The 17,899-nt window shown below is 43.4% G+C and overlaps 1 protein-coding gene across 1 annotated transcript in view; it reads left to right on the top strand.

Annotated features, from left to right (window-relative positions):
- The first annotated feature begins 2,256 nt into the window (after positions 1–2,256).
- The window catches only part of PNCK (pregnancy up-regulated nonubiquitous CaM kinase), a 63,907-nt gene continuing 48,264 nt past the window's right edge, over positions 2,257–17,899 (top strand). The window contains exons 1-2 of the mRNA XM_069986047.1: positions 2,257–2,392; positions 15,867–15,969. Coding sequence (XP_069842148.1) covers positions 15,893–15,969 — 77 coding nt within the window. The 5' untranslated portion in view covers positions 2,257–2,392; positions 15,867–15,892. The remainder of the gene's footprint in view (positions 2,393–15,866; positions 15,970–17,899) is intronic.

Genomic DNA, 17,899 nt, shown 5'->3' with positions numbered 1-17,899 from the left:
GAGCATAGATGGAATGGGTGGTTCATTTAAAGGGGTTGTCCAGTGCAAATCTTTTTCTTTTTAATTTACTGATACCAGAAAGTTACACAGATTTGTAATTTACTTCTATTTAAAAATCTCCAGTCTTCCAGTACTTATCAGCTGCTTTTTGTCCTGCAGGAAGTGGTGTTTTCTTCTCAGTCTGACACAGCGCTCTCTGCTGCCACCTCTGTCCATGTCAGGAACTGTCCAGATCAGTAGAGGTTTTCTATGGGGACATGGACATGGACAGAGATATCAGCAGAGAGCACTGTGTCAGACTGGAAAGAATATACCATTCCCTGCAGGACATGCAGCAGCTGATAAGTATGGGAAGACTCAAGATTTTTAAACAGAAGCAAATTGCAAATCTATATAACTTTCTGAAACCAGTTGATTTGAAAAGAAAAAGATTTTCGCTGGATAACCCCTTTCATGCATGGCAATTGAGTCCCCATTCTTGGGATCAGTGGGATTCCTGGCAGTCCGACCCCCAAGCGATCAGCTTGCTATGGATAGAGGATAACTAAGAGACTCTGGGTCTCCTCCATAAGGAATATGGGTAACTCTTCCACTTGGAGGAGATGGTTAATAATTCTCTGTCTCTTAAATGGGTTGGGCAATGACTTGCAATAATGCTACCTCCTATAGGTGGCACCAGAGAGCACTTTTGAGAGAGAGAGAAGAACTGCTCCCCCCAATGGCTGGCACTGGTTATATTAGCTTCTGGGTGGCATTAACAAGGGATGTGGGTTCTGTACAGGTGGAAACTTGTCTGGACATAACACAGGTAGGCATACACAATAGGCTTATGGCACTGAAACTGGATCCTTTTTGTTCCAACCATAGCCGTCATTGGTTGTGTCTTTTGGGGAATCTGCCGGAAATATGATTTTAACATGGAATTTTGTCCTTCAGAATCCTTAAAGGGACTTTGTCACATGGAAAAGACTGTCCAATCTGCACTCACCTCATCAGAGCAAAAAAAGCTGAGCAGATTGATATATATATTTATGGGTAAATGTTCAGTAGAACATGTAATTTATTCATTCTGAGATTAGGAGTCTAGGGGGTGGTCCTACACAAATACAGGAAGTCAGCGAGTAGCCCCTCCCACTAGACTCCCAAGCTCAGAATGAGTTTTAACTGAATAAATTCCTTGTGCTTAATCTTACATATATATATATATATATATATATATATATATATATATATAAAAATATATATATATATATCAATCTGTTCAGCTCCTCCTGCTCTATAACACGCTGCCAACAGATTGGACTGCTATTAGTATTGCCTTTAACCTCCCCAACCCATCTACCAGCCCATAGCCAAAGGGGACCACACCGCACCTCCATGGCAGCGATCGCCTTCTATACTTAAAAGTGATGGAGCAACTAACTCCTGATGCCCCAGCAGCATTTCGGAGGAGTGCTTTATTTATATGGTGTATATTAAATGTAACCCATAGCACGGGCCAAACGGGTAACCTATTATGGTGCCTTTTTTTTGCCACTCACAATAGAACAGATGTGTCAAACGCAGGCCCTCCAGCTGTTGCAAAACTACAAGTCCCATCATGCCTGGACAGCCAAAGCTAAAGCTTTGGCTGTCCAGGCATGATGGGACTTGTAGTTTTGCAACAGCTGGAGGCCCACAGTTTGACATCCCTGGGATAGAAGATCTTTTTGCTTGTTTTACATCTTTTTTTTTTACTAAAAGTTATTCGGAGCGCGCCATATCTCTACTCCCATGACCCCGAACGTAATCCCCTGCTGACAGCACTTGTTGCGCTTATCGACCGTCACCTCGGGGACTGAAGTGGGATGCAGATCAGACGTTCCGGGAATCGTTTCAGGATACGTTAGTGTATTGACATTGTGTTAAAGTGACCCGCCGCATCACACACACACCAACACCAGCAGCCACGTCCTTTGCGTAGAGGCAGATGTAGCAGAGCTTAGTCCGTCGCTGCAGCAGAGCAAAGCTGGGTTTGTCATTTGGTTTCTTTTCTTCCTCTTTCCCCCTGACATCCAGGTATTACAGATCCCTGCCTGGGAAACGTGTGCGGGAATGGTCCATGTATGCGATATACATTCCTGGGCTTTGCTCTCCATAGCCGCGGAGCTGCAGAGACATTTTTCAGCAATGTCCTTATAAGGACGGACCCTTTAAGGGAGATGGATGATAAAGGGGCGGAGAGAATGGATGATAGGGAGGGAGAGAAGAGAGAGAGAGCGCTACAGTTTGCTGGCCTGGACTGTAGGGGATGAGAATGTTTTAAATAGCATGGAATATGTTCACACAGTCACACAGCTCTGCATCACTTGAGAACGGCAGACAAGCTTAATGCACTACTGATCACAGCCAGGTAAGTTACCATTACCACATTGACCCCTGAATTTAAAGGGCAGTTCCAATGTCATGTCTTATTTTACACATTGAATCGGATCTTAAACCTGATGCTTTTTCTTTATTTATTTTTTTACATTGAATGTTTGCTCCACAGCTGCGCTCTGTATTCTGCACTCCCCCATAACACGGAGCTTCTGGTTCAAATCTTAGTGACTTGTTGCAATTTGTTTTGTTACAATGTTTCAGGAAAGTTGCACTGGGGTGGTATGTACTATATGCTCTGGTACATGTCGTCAGAGCTTCAAGGGACTCTCCAGAAGTTGGTGCAGTGCTTTGAGGATCTGTGCTGCATGTCTTCATCCTATATCCTATAGTAAGGCATTTCATGCTTTTATACCCCATGTCTGTGTCTCATTCATAGGGGTCCAGGAAGATGAGGTATGGGCAGGGTCCTCACCCTGGAGGGGGATTCCTTTACAATAGCTACAATGTAGGATCAGTAATTGGTATTCTATTCTCAAAGTAAAATATCTGAAGACCATCAGTCCTCCTAATGAGTCCCCTGACAAACAGGACCCCGTATCTCAGCTTCCTGGATCTCTGTGTGACATAGATTAGAGAAGGGGATATTAGGGTTAACCGCAGACATCCCGCATTTAGGTTATGGATGCCCCAGGGAGTCCTGGAATCCCTAAATATCTTTGAGGTAGTATCCAAGAATCCTGTTCTTTCTATAATAATAATTATTAATCCTTTTTATTTCTATGGAGCCAACAGATTCGGCAGCACTTTACACTTCTGGGGGCGCATACATGGAAACCATCAGACATTACAGAGATATACGTCATTATCAGACCATACATTACTATGGTGTAACCAGCAGCAGCAGGTGGCTATGGGCAGCGGTGCCCCCCGGTCCTGGGCGGGTACAGCTCTCCTAGACATCTCTACATACAGACATGTATAGCACTGACAATGTCCTACATCCCTGATATGGACTCATTCATGTTACGGTCTGTATTTTCTCTTTTTCTTTCTTGCAAATCTATCGATCTATTTTCCATCTATTTTCTATCTATCTATTATCTATCTATCTATCTATCTATCTCCTATCTATCTATCTATCTATCTATCATCTATATATCTATCTATTTATCTATTATCTATCTATCTATCTATTTATTATCTATCTCCTATCCTATATCTATCTATCTATCTATCTTTCTATTATCTATATATCTATCTATTTATCTATTATCTATCTATCTCCTATCTATCTATCTATCTATCTATCTATCTATCTATCTATTATCTATCATCTATCTCCTATCTATTAATCTATCTATCTATCTATCTATCTATCTATCTACTATCTATCTATTTCCTATCTATCTATCTATCTATCTCCTATCTATCTATCTATCTATCTATCTATCTATCATCTATCTACTATCTATCTATTTCCTATCTATCTATCTATCTATCTATCTATCTATCTATCTATCTATCTATCTCCTATCTATCTCCTATCTATCTATCTATCTATCTCCTATCTATCTATCTATCTATCTATCTATCTCCTATCTATCTATCTATCTATCTATCTATCTATCTCCTATCTATCTATCTATCTCCTATCTATCTATCTATCTCCTATCTATCTACTATCTATCTATTTCCTATCTATCTATCATCTATCTACTATCTATCTATTTCCTATCTATCTATCTATCTCCTATCTATCTATCTATCTATCTATCTATCTATCTATCTCCTATCTATCTATATATCTATCTATCTATCTATCTATCTATCTCCTATCTATCTATCTATCTATCTATCTATCTATCTATCTCCTATCTATCTATCTATCTATCTCCTATCTATCTATCTATCTATCTCCTATCTATCTATCTATCTATCTATCTATCTATCTCCTATCTATCTATCTATCTATCTATCTATCTATCTATCTATCTCCTATCTATCTATCTATCTCCTATCTATCTATCTATCTATCTATCTATCTATCTATCTATCTATTATCTATCTATCTCCTATCTATCTATCTATCTCCTATCTATCTATCTATCTATCTATCTATCTATCTATCTATCTATCTATCTATCTATCTATCTCTGTCCCTTCTCTACTTATTATTACTACACTGTATATAAATTGTACATAATACTATATATTCTGCTGGAGACCTGTGAGTATTTATCAGGCAGTCTATCCTATATATTCGGCAGCAGCTACTGATTTTATTGCTATTTTTTATCTTTTCCAATATTTGCCATATCCTCTTGTGTTATACAATTTGATTCTCACATATCAACTCTGTCTTTATTTCTAGTGATTTATATAATAATAGTCTTATATAATAATTTCTCAGTATCTAGTGCGGTTGCCTTATAAACATCTGGATACAATTGCATAAATGACAATTCCTTCTCATAACACAATGGGGGAGATTTATGAAACATGGTGTAAAGTGAAACAGGCCCAGTTGCCCCTAGCAACCAATCAGATTCCACCTTTCATTCCTCATAGACTCTTTGGAAAATGAAACGTGGAATCTGATTGGTTGCTAGGGGCAACTGCGCCAGTTTCACTTTACACCATGTTTGATAAATCTCCCCCTATATCCGCATCCCTTTCTTCGTCGTTACCTTTCTGGCTCATCACTAGGCTCCTGTTCCATAGCCTGTGACTTTAGATACTGTCTAAATCGAAATGACTACCCAATATACCCTCAAAGTTGGATCTTTACTTTATGATTACAAATACATTGCCGCCTTTTTCCAGAAACAGCGCCTCTCTTTTCCTCAGTTTGTGTGTGGTATTACAGCCCAGTTCCATTGAAGTGAATGGAGGCCAGCTTTAATACCACCCAGCCTGAGGACACTGTTTTTAGAAGAAAGTAGCTACATTTTTCTAACCCTTGTCCAACACCTTTAAGAGCATCTTAAAATGAATGTCCACCTTATAACCCTTTGCTGGCCAACTCTCTGATTCATCTTCCTCTGTATCTTTATAGCAGTCGGGGTTCAGTTTTTCCAATATAGAGCTGATATGTATGAACAGTATGCAGGAAGCACATAAGCTCCCCCTAGTGGTGGCTGTAGGCAGCAAGAATTTTATTATGTATCTGGAGCTAGTTTAGTATTGTCTTTAACTATGATATATCTCCCATGATGCTCCCATCGCAGAACATGTAGTTCATCACCTGCTGTAGAGAACGCGTCCTCTGTCACAGAGTCTAATGTCCCTATGTTATAGTTGGGGCGCACATTGTCTTGCTCGGTCTCTATTCCCAGAAGCACTGATGCTGTTGTTCTCTAGGACGTTGAATACTATTATCATTCAGGTACAGACTATTTCCACCCTGTGCATGCAGCTCTGAAGTCTATTTACAAGCTGTGGATATACAGGGAAGATACAGAGCTGCAGCTCTGGGATAAAGGAAGCCTGGAAAACTAAACCTCTAAAATAAACATCATAAATAATCACTGTCATTCCAACAAACATAGATCAATAGCGCAAGCAAATGTAAGATGCTGTGTAATATATCTTAGTAAAAAAAAGCCTTTCTAAACCTGTCAGGCTCCTTTCCAGCTCCCCTCTCCAAAGTCATCATTGTCTCTGAAACAGCTCACGTCTGTCCTGAGAGGCAAGATGGACTTGTAGTTCACTGAGGGATCAGGTTACAACTCTCCACAGAAAACTATTGAGAGGGAAAGGGAGAAGTGTAAAGGTCCCCATACACCTTCAATGACTTAGGCCGCCACAAATCTCTCCTGTCCTTCTCATAGGAATTGGCACGGCCGAGCATTCCTGTGTTCTCTAGGAGGGAAAAGTTAAATTGGTGCTCCAGCGAAAATCTTTTTCTTTCAAATCACACACAGTTCTCTCTGCTGCCACGTCTGTCCATGTCATGAACTGTCCAGAGCAGGAGAGGTTTTCTATGGGAATTTGCTGCTCTGGACAGTTCCTGTTTTGGACAGAGGTGTCAGCAAAGAGCACTGTGTCAGACTGGAAAGAATACACCATTTTCTGTAGGACGTACAGCAGCTGATAAGTACTAGAAGACTGGAGATTTTTAAATAGGAGTGATTTACAAATCTATATAACTTTCTGAAACTAGTTGATTTGAAAGAAAACCTTTTTCGCTGGATAACCCCTTTATGCCGGAGCTAGAGAGCTGTGACTGCGGCTTATCTCTATTTCCACCTATGCCCTACCCCATCATGTCAGTGGTAGTTCGGGAGAGCCCCACACACCGCTCCGAGCGCTGGGTACAGCTGCCACATAGTGTAAGATAAATGGGGATCTTAAAGAAGTCCGGCGAAAATCTTTATTTAAGTATTGCCCCCCCAAAACTACAAATACTAATCCCCAATATACACTTATTACGGGAAATGCTTATAAAGTGCTTTTTTCCATGCACTTACTACTGCATCAAGGCTTCACTTCCTGGATAACATGGTGATGTCACTTCCTGGATAAAATGGTGATGTCACTTCCTGGATAACATGGCGATGTCACTTCCTGGATAACATGGTGATGTCACGACCCGACTCCCAGAGCTGTGCGGCTGTGGCTGCTGGAGAGGATGATGGCAGAGGGATGCTAAATGTCCCTCCAGTGCCCTGTGTCCCTCAGTGTCCCCCTGCCATCATCCTCTCCAGCAGCCACAGCCCACACAGCTCTGGGAGTCGGGTTGTGACATCACCATGTTATCCAGGAAATGACATCACCATGTTATCCAGGAAGTGACATCACCATGTTACCCAGGAAGTGAAGCCTTGATGCAGTAGTAAGTGCAGGGAAAAACAACACTTTATAAACATTTCCTGTAATAAGTGTATATTGGTGATTTGTATAACTTTTGGGAGGCAATAAAATACTTTAATAAAATTTTTTGCCGGACTTCTCCTTTAAGAGAAAGGGGTGTGGCTAAAAAGAGCCAGAGGAAGCTCTCATACACATGTAGCTTATTCTGAAAAGTTATCTGAAACAGGAGCTACACTTTAAAGTGAATCTGTAGGCACCCTGCCCCCCCCCCCCCCAACCCCTGGTACCAATGCGTTGTCATAGTCAATTCATGTCCTGTTCCAGCAGGACGCCTGCAGATTCACTTCAGGGGGATATACTGTATGAGAATTTTGTCCATGTGTGGTATTGCAACCGAGCTCTGTTCACTTGAACAGAGTTGAAATATCTGTCATAGTCCACAGGCTACCTCAAAACGAGTGGAGTTTCTGAAAAGATAATAATGGTCTGGGGCCTAATGTGGAAATCCTGTGGAAAAATGTTATAGATATACAAAGTTATATTGATTTGTAATTTACTTCTATTTTAAAATCTCCAGTCTTCCAGTACTTATCAGCTGCTGTATGTCCTGCAGGAAGTGGTGTATTATTTTCAGTCTGAACTATTTAGAGCAGGAGAGGTTTTCTATGGGGATTTACTACTACTCTGGACAGTTCCTGTCATGGACAGAGGTGGCAGCAGAGAGCACTGAAAAGAATACACCACTTCCTGCAGGACATACAGTACTGGAAGGCTTAAGATTGTTAAACAGAAGTAAATTACAAATCTGTATAACTTACTGAAACCAGTTGATTTGAAAGAAAAACATTTTCGCCAGAGTACCCCTTAAGTTAGTTACCGAAGACTCACTTGGTTCAGAACACCCATTGTCAAACATTATATTGGAGAAAATATAAGGGGTGCCTGATTTGGGACCTTCATGGATTGGGCAGTATAGAGTGTAGACTATGGATGACCTAGCACAGCAGTTGTTGGCTTTACCCATTCTGTACTATTAGTAGAAATGCCGAGCATGTGACCACATCCCCCCCCCCCCCATCCTCTGAGGCCTGTCACTACACATTATGTTCCATTGTCATAGCGAGCTTTATTACCATGAATTACTCATTATTTTTGCTCATAGCTTATTACATGAGACAAGTTTCTTGATTCACGTAACGGAATATCTCACATCAACCAGGCTTTTAAAACATGAGGAAGATACCTAGGGAGATCTGCCTGAACTGAGAAGAGCTCCTGTTCTATAGCTGCAGTGTATCTGTTACACATATGTCCATGGAGATCAATATGGAACTCACATCTGTACACGTTGTGCTATGTGGACTGGACAATTAGCTCTGGATTTATAACTAAAATACTCACTAGCAAAGGAGGTTGTCTGCACCTTACCCTCACAGACTGCTACTGCCTGCCCCCTTACACACACACTCTTATTCCTTCTTGTAGAGACTCTGTCAGTGGGTTTAGGCCGTCCTATCTCAGGGTAGCATAAACTAGTGACAGAGAAGCTGAACAGAATGATGTATCACTTACATTGTTCTGTGCAGCTGATCCAGAGAAATCCTCCTGAATAACCCGGACAATAAGTAGTTCTGTCCATTATGTGCATGAGCTCAGTAGTCCTCAATATTCATGAGAACCAGAAAAGTACACCCACCAGCTGCTGATTGGCAGTTATCTATCTATGCTGTATATAGGCAGTCACCTTTCAATCAGCAGCTGCAGGGCGGGGGGAGGGGTGCAGCAAGAATCCTATTCTCCTGCATATTAGGAGAACAGCTGAACAAAATGATGTAAGTAATACACCGATCTGTTCAGCATTTCTGGCACTAGTGTATGCTGTGCTCATTTAAGGCATCATAAACCTACTGACAGATTCCCTTTAAAGGGGGAAAAAAGGATTTCATCTGTTGGTGTCTGAGTATTAAAGCGAATCTGTACATGCCCCTCAAACTTCAGTTGCTGTTCTGTTGTGGTCCGTAATCCATGCCTGGTCCGGGGTTTGACTAAAGCCAACAGAATGGAAGCAGCAGTTGGGGGGGGGGGTCCGTCCGGCAGTACAGATTCACTTTAAGACCCCAATTGATCAGCAGAATGAGTGAGGAGAGACCTGTTGCACGCCTCACTACCTTCTCTGTGTCCATGTGAGTAAGTGCCCTATTCCAATTATCGTTCGCATAATCATTAACGATAAACGATCCAAACGACCGCTATTGCGAAAGTCCTGAAATCGTTCACCCATTTACATGGAACGATAATCGTTACTTATGATCGTTCTTGCGGCCGTCTTGTCGCTATTGCGTTCGTCACTACTGCGACCGATGTCTTATTCAATGCGAACGATTTGCAAACGAGCAAAGATAAAAATAGGTCCAGGTCTTATTTAACGATCAACGATTTCTCGTTCGGTCATTAATTGCTATCCAACCGAACGATTATCGCTTGGATTCAAAGATTTAACGATAATCTGAACGATAATCGTCCCGTGGAATAGGGCCCTAAGACTGCCCCATAGACTTACATTGTGTGGCCTTCCTGGTCACGTAATTCGAAGCTTTTTTTAGCAGCAGTTTTGCTACTTTTTGCGGGCACTGATGGGCGATAGCGCCACTTCCCTCTGTCAAACCCCTTAGATGCCACAGTTGCTGCTGACTTAAGAGGTTAAGGGTCCTATTCCACAGGCCGACCAGGGCCCGATCAACGATGTAAACAAGCGCCGATCTACTGGATCGGCACTTGTTTACTGGGCCTATTCCACAGCCCGACAATCGTTTAGTGAGGGCTGCAGGGACATCGTTACCGATGTCCTTGCAGCCCTTGTTTCATACTTTACCTGTCCAGGCACAGGTCTTCTCCTTTTCCCGATCCCGCTCGGCAGCATCAGCTTCGGAGTGGCCTGACTGAACTGACAGAACGCACAGCCAATCACTGGCCGCGGCGGTCCCGTCTGTCAGTTCAAACAGGCCGCTCCGAAGCTGCTGCGGCACGGGACCGGGAGAAGAAGAAGACCTGCAGCCTGGACAGGTAAAGTATGATGTTTGTGAAATCGTCTGTTGCCTGCCGTGCCCGCTATTCCACGTAGCGATGCGCGGGTGGCGACCGATGATTTTAGGTTTGAACCTAAATGAACGATCAGCCGATGATCATAAGCTGATCGTTCTCTCTATTCCACGGAGCGATATTTGGCGGAATCAGGCCAATTCGGACGATTATCGCTCCATGGAATTGGCCCCTATGCTAGCGGGTTCAGTGTAACCTGAAATCCCGGCCATTGAAGTGGGACCACACCCGGCTCAGCAAAATGTTATGGTACCAGGCACAACCCACTAATAGGGGTGGCACAGTTTCTTTTTTAAATAGGGTAGCCATGTTTTTCTAACCTTGGAGCTCAGATTAAATGGAATCATTCTCCAGACATTCAGTGACATGAAACAACACTCATTATGGAAACATACATCGTAGCGTTTTTTTTTTTTGCACCTTCTTGAGAACTGGATGTGACACCGCAGACGACAATGATAAATGACTGATCTCCTCCAGACTTTAATAATTGCACAGAAAGTAAGAATTGTGTCTTGTCACATGTAGGTGTCTACCTGGCACAGAACGCGACTTATCACGACTTGTCACATTATTCTGCGCTGTATGTTCTAATGAGAGGTGGTGTCTCAGTGAGATATTACGTGTCTACACAGTAATCTGACAGCTGCTCATATGGACGCTGACCGTGCATAGATAGGAAGGGGCTTGTATGCTCCATCCAGCTCCATGTTCCATAATCTGCTGGTACAGAGTCACCTACTGCTCTTACTACTGCAATGTTCACACGTCCCCCTTGTCATACTGACAGGCTCCCCGCAACCCACCTAAAGCGACTCTGTACCCACAATCTGACCCCCAAACCCCTTGTACCTTCAGATAGCTGCTTTTAATCCAAGGTCTGTCCTGTAGCCTGTTCGGTAGGTGATGCAGTTATTGTCCTAAAAAACAATTTTTAAACTTGCAGCCCCGCGCCCAACGGCCGTGGCCTAGATTGTGTATGCATTAGGCTGGCACACCCTCTCTGTCCCTCCTCCCCGCCCTCCTCATCATTAGGAATGCTCCAGGCAGATTTTCTACTATTCCTCATCTGTGTCAGCACTGCACATGGGCTGGATCGTTAAGGCACCTGTGCAATGTTCTAGGGGCATTCCTAATCATGAAGAGGGTGGGAAGAAGGGACAAAGGGGTGGTGCAAAGTTAGGGCACAGATACTCCAAGCCACAGCAGTTTGACTCATAGCTGCAAGTTTAAAAGTTGTTTTTTAGGACAATAATTGCATCACCTGCCGAACGGACCGCAGGACAGATCTTGGATTACTAGCAGCTATCCGAAGGTACAAGCAGTTTGGGGGGGGGGATTGTGGGTACAGAGTCGCTTTAAGTCATTGCTTATCCCCCATAGTTCTCACTCACACCTCCAGCAGTACAGACCACCGGCAGCCCCTCTCAGCCCTTGGTCAGATAACTCCCCACTACTGGCGTAGCCCAGCGAGAGAATTCTTACAGAGTTGATGTCAGACGTCTCAGGAGCTTCAATGGATTCAGTTTGGCCAAGTCTTTAACTCAGTCCACAACTTTCCATAACTTACTACCCTGTTTGCTCAAAAATAAGAGGGTGTCTTATATTCATTTTTGCTCCCAAAGATACACTAGGTCTTATTTTCAGGGGATGTCTTATTTTTTCATGACGAAGAATTTACGTCACTTGCACAGCAGGGACAACGTGCGGTATGGTGGCTTCTGGCCAGGAGAAGCCCACCACTGCACACCCATACAGCACAGCAGGGACAGCACACAGTATAGCAGCTTCCAGCCACCAGGGGGAAATTACCATAGCATGCTTGTTCAGCACAGCAGGGACAGCGTACGGTATAGCAGCAGGCAACAGGATAAAAGGCAGGCTGTGTGCAGCTCTACATCTGGCCGTACAGAACAACAGGGATGCGACAATCGACGGGCCTCTTGATGCCTTGTCTGCACATTTACAAGTGAGGGCCATGAAAGGGAACATCTGGGTTGACAGCAGGTGACGGCCTTCATGTCCTGCATGCAGCTTCTCTGCAATGGATGGTGAAGATAGGGGACAACGGCGGTGGCCTAAAAACAAATTGTTCTGTTCGACAGGCATGCTTCCAAACAAAAACTTTGCTTGGCCTTTCAGGGGAGGCCTTATATTTAGAAATTCACCAAAACTCTACTAGGTCTTATTTTTAGGGAAACGGTACAGTCCATGCATTATTTACTCCACCCTGATAATAGGTGTGTGGTTTATATAACAGTGTCTCCTTAAAGGGAACCAATCAGCCCTTTTGGGCTGATATGGTTCCCTTGAGCATTGTATAAAGCACCTGGAGCGGCCCCTGCACGTACCGGCCACGGCCGCAGAAGGTGCTTTATAACAGAGAAAATGACTTTTATTCCCCGGCTCGTGACTAGATACGAACGGGGAAGTAGTCATGATGGGCGGCTCCCCGCTCGTATCACTGCGGCCAGTAATGGACCTCTCTGCCTGTCAATCATCCCCTCTGAGCGCGCTTACAGGCAGAGCGCAGTGACTAGATACGAGCAGGGAGCCGCCCACCATGACTACTTCCCCGCTCGTATCTAGTCACGAGCCGGGGAATAAAAGTCATTTTCTCCAGGTGCTTTATACAATGCTCAAGGTGCTTTATACAATGCTCAAGGGAACCATATCAGCCCAAACTGATTGGTTTCCTTTAAAGGAGTTTTTCGTTTAAAATAAAAAATACATGACGGCTATAAATTAATAAAATACACAATACTCTGTCCTGGTGCTTTTGTGATTGTCTGCAGTGATTGGTTGCATTGACTGGCTGCAGACATCGTCTTCGGTGATCGGCCTTGTTGATTGGCTTCAATGATCGGCCTTGTTGATTGGTGCAATCAGCAGCCTCAGTGATTGACCGCAGTGCGTTCGGAGCAACAGCAGAGCTGAGAGAGAGCGCATCATCAAAACACCCCCTCCCAAAAAAAAAACAAAACACAACAACTCTCAAAGGCACCAGGAAACAGCAGAGCACAAGTTCAAGGTTCATTCATTCATTCATAGTATATTTGATTGTTTTTCAATCGTAGCAGTTTGTCATATGTTTTTCATTAAACTCAGAGAATCCCTTTCAGAGGGACAAGTCATACACACTAATAAGTCCAGCTTCCCCTTCTTCTGCAGCCTCCATGATAGATGAGTGTTGCATCTGGTACCCAAGTATACTCCTGTAGCGTCAGTCTCCTACACCATCATGGTTCTGCTTCAGCAATTATCCAGATTCCTCAGGTTTTCCCTCTTTAACCTTCTCCGAAATTCTCCTTCTTGCCTCAGCATCCCTTAGCTGGAGACCTCTCTGTGCCCTGTCTTCTTTAGCCTCAGCCGCCATCTCATCTTCAGCTCTGCACAGTTGTTTCTCTGCCGTCGGGACACACTTTGCTGACTATGGATCTGTAACAGTGTCCACCTCTTGTCCCAGGACACAAACTACCATTTCTGTTCTGCTAAGAGCAGCAGGATCTCCTACCGGTCCATGTGGTTCTACCACACTCTGCTCTCATCGTCCTGTTTCCAGTTCTTTTATATAACAGATGCAACAGAACCAAAGTGATCAGTTCCATTTGGTGTCCAAAGTGTGAAGACTGGTAGCTGAACCCTGTATAGATATCCGGATGGTGATGGTGGTAGACGCCTGGTTGTTAGCACTTTGTTAGAAAACACGACTTCAGGCGGCTGCACGGCTGTAGCTTAGCTGCTGGTACATAAGTCATGAGATGATCACATACATATAATCCTCTTGTTCCTGTCAAAATTGTGTTTTAACACTTTAAAATATTTATACGTATCCAGTAATGCAAAATAAGAGATGTACTGTAGGTTATATAACAAGACTAAGTGCCCAAAACGAGAGGTTTGTCGTAGTTGGTGGGGGAATGGTTTCCTATATGACTTGTCCTTAGTTAGCTATGCATGAGTTCATTTGCCCCTGGTGTGACTAGTACTCGGTTTTATCACCCCATTGGGACATGCTGTAAAATATCCATGCTGACATCTGTCAGTCGGTGAGCCATGGTAGAACTTTGGCATTAACACCTCCAATATTTCCCTATGTGGAATGGCCTATTTTATCAGAAATAGAAAGTTGCGGTAGACCTAATGATGTCATTTTATGAAGCCATGTATCTGTATTGGTGTATATGCAGACGACAGAGGGGAGGTCCACCATCTGAGAGGCAGAATCCATGCACTAAATAGATGACCATAAAGTTGTCACTGCAGCTTATCGACTGACCAGCTTCATGAGACAACTGCGTGATAGGAACCCATTTTTCACACACTATTATGGCTGTATCCATGTTTTCCCAGATTCCCGAGGGCGACATCCAACTTCTTGGATACCAGCCACAGGAAATCAAATGCCGAACAATCGGACTTGAGAATACTTGAGTTGCATTCATCTCTAGTTATCAGTTAGTTAACATATGGTGGGGTCATGAGTTTCCCACATGAAGTGTCTTTGTTATATTTATGTTTAGGAGGAAACATTTCCTGTATGTGACTTTTTATGATATCTCTGGTGTATTCTGGGGCTCCATATGGTTATTTTATTGGAATGAACGCAGGCATTTTTCTTGACTTGCTGTTAGTTACCCCCAAAATGGCCGATACCAGGGAACAATAGATTGATTCAACTGCATATCATGATCCAGACAGTTATTGTTGTGGTAAGTAATGACCAAGGCATGTAAAGTGTTTGACAGGAAGTCGGCCCCCTGTATCTGGCCATCGGCACCTTGAGGCTCCAATGGTTACCATAGCATCTCGTGGACTTACAAAGCCTCCCAGGTCTGCCATTGCTATGTTCCCATTAGGCATGGACTAATACTGTAGGTTGCCTGCAGAGTAACACATACTGACTTTTTGTAAGGCTAATAAAAGATATAGGACCATCCAGTTCAGCCTATACTATATAGATTGATCCAGAGAAAGGCGAAAAACAAACAAACCCATGGAGGTAGAAACTAACAAGTTATTCCTTAAAAATGCTTTTAGAACTAAAAAATGAAGAAAAAAATAATACTTGGTTCCAAAAAGGTCATTTGGCCCTACAAAATGTTTGTGGAAAAAAACTTATACTTGCCCACCCCGATCCCCCGCCGCTTTTGTTGTGATGGTGCCTGCTACTGGCTGAGCCGCGCTTCCCGCTTTAGGATCAACATGCAGGAAGCTCTCAGCCGATGACTGTATGTATACTACGGTGCGGACTATTGTCCCCATTTGGTTGCAAAAAACCTGTGCAGGACCCTCTCCGCAGAGCAAACACCAGACCCAGCTGGCCAAACCCAGTACCAAAATAAGGGGTGGGTCAATTTTTATCCCTGAATTCTAGCTTATGTTCCAGTTACCCTAGGGTCCATCTCACATTCTTGAAGGTCAGGATCCTTTTACACGGGCTGATGGGCTTCAGATTCTTACAAACGCTTATTCATCCTATAGTCAGCCCCTGTAAAATGGCTCTTAGAGGGAAGGATATTGCTGCTCCGAGATGCAGGGCAGTAAAGGGTTGCCTTCTGATGATCGGTTTCTTTGTCATTTCTCTCACACAGGTCTCCAGTCACACTGAGTTACGGCCATGCCTCTCGGGAAAAATGGGAAAAAGAAAATTGAAGACATTAATATGGTGTACAACATCAAGGAGAAGCTGGGAGCGTGAGTATCATTTAGTTCTACAAAGCGGGTGAATTCCTTATTGCTTTCTTAGGAGTTCTGGTGTCAGAATGTTTTATCCATGCTTAGACACATGAGAAAGAGTCAGACGATGGTGGTGAACCCTCTCCCCCAATATGGTGCATTTACTTGCGGAAAAGCTGTGACATTTTCGAGTGATTTGTCCATTGTCTGATATGCGGACAAAACATTTTACAACCCGAAAGAACTTGTAATCTCTTGAGGAATTGTCAGGCATTTGTTGTGTAGCAAAGATATTTTTTCAGATAATGGCGTATAAATGGTACGGTATGGTAAGGATATCAGGATGAGACCACCCTTTCTAAAATGACCAGGTTACTCTGATGATCAGCCAACGCATGACGGCACTGCGATGAGTGGCTCAGTAGGACATATGTATGGTGTCCACTGCTAGTGGTCAGTCGTTGGACAATCTATTGATCTCTATGCATTGCAGTGTAGGAAAAAGGACAATTGAGCGTTGGTTATCAAAAAGCCTTGGCCACTAGGTGTCTTCCCTTTCTACAATTTGCTGTCTGTTGTCAGGGAAAATCTGTCTCTAGTAGCAGACAGAGCAGGGCAAAGTACAGGAAGTCGGGGTGGGGCTTAGCACGTGCTCTGTGCAGGAGACTGAGAGAGTTTGAAAAAAAGCCTGGGCTGTGCAAAATGAGCCCGTCTGCCTGAAGAAGATTCACACAGATCCTCAAAGGTGAACTTTTTCTATCCTTTCATCTCACATCATCCACAAAGCTCAGGACAGCTGTCCCTTGTGTGAATACAGCACAGTAACTCTTTGTTCACCTGACATTTATAGTAATGTACTGTGTAAATCTGTTCTGTGCTGTGAATGGCCAGCGAAGTAAAGAAAAGGGAAGTCCTATGTGAGTACTACTGGCAAAAACTTAGCTCTGTGCTGGAAAGACTGAGAAATAGCTCTGGGCCACTTTCCTCCAGAGACAGCACAACTCTTGTCTCCAGTTTGAGTGCAGGTTTTCCAATTCAGTTACACTGAAGTGAATGAGGCTTAATTGCAAACCACACCCGAACTATAGACAAGAGTGGTGTCTCTGGAAGAAAGTGGCCATGTTTTTTCTAAGGCTGGATAACCCCTTAACCCCTTTGAAGAAGTCTGTCTTGGTAACAGAACCCCTTTATTGATAGGAACATCAGGTAGTAAGTTTATACAGAGAGCCAGAACCCTGCTGGCGATGCAGTACTGGGATAAGGGAATGTAGAAAGTATGTACTAGGGGTCAGTTATTCTCGGCTGACCCATCCAACTACAACGTCCTTCAAAAAATTATTTTTAGAGTACTTTTTTTTTTTTTCATTCTAAGATGCTGAAATAACAAACATTGTAGATTCAGTGTTGATTTGGCCTTTAGGATCTTCTGACTATAATATCTATCACATTGGGCAATCAATATAACAACTAGATGGGGCGTAAATTAAGCTGTTCGGCTTGGGGGGTTATTACGTTTTGTGCACGGTAGTACATATAACCTGTTGTAGCAAATAACTGCTTCAAAAAGCCCCATTAGGGGTTACAATCTAAATGGACCTGTCTGTATGTTTTGGGTGAAGGAGGAAACCCACGCAAACATGAAAGGAACATACAAACTCTTTGCAGATGTTGGCCTTGGTGGGATTTGAACCCAGGACCCCAGTGCTCCAAGGCTACAGGGCTAGTCGCCGTGCTGCCCAGTAGTTTTATAGTTTGCACTACCGATACCCTAATATGTATACCTCTACTTCAAGGGACTGTGGCAATGTATCTATGAGGGGCCTAGGACAGTAGCCTCCGAAATCATGGCTGGACAGGTAAAGCATACTAGTGGGTGGTTAAAGAAGTTATTCCTAGGGCCGGCTACACCTACCTGATGGCAAGCTTAGATCACGGTATCTAGAGTGGC

This window comes from Dendropsophus ebraccatus, chromosome 10, assembly GCF_027789765.1.
Source record: "Dendropsophus ebraccatus isolate aDenEbr1 chromosome 10, aDenEbr1.pat, whole genome shotgun sequence".
In the NCBI taxonomy this organism is placed as follows: Eukaryota; Metazoa; Chordata; class Amphibia; order Anura; family Hylidae; genus Dendropsophus; species Dendropsophus ebraccatus.
Note: the sequence above shows the minus strand (reverse complement) of the source record. Positions and strands in the feature narration are given on the sequence as shown.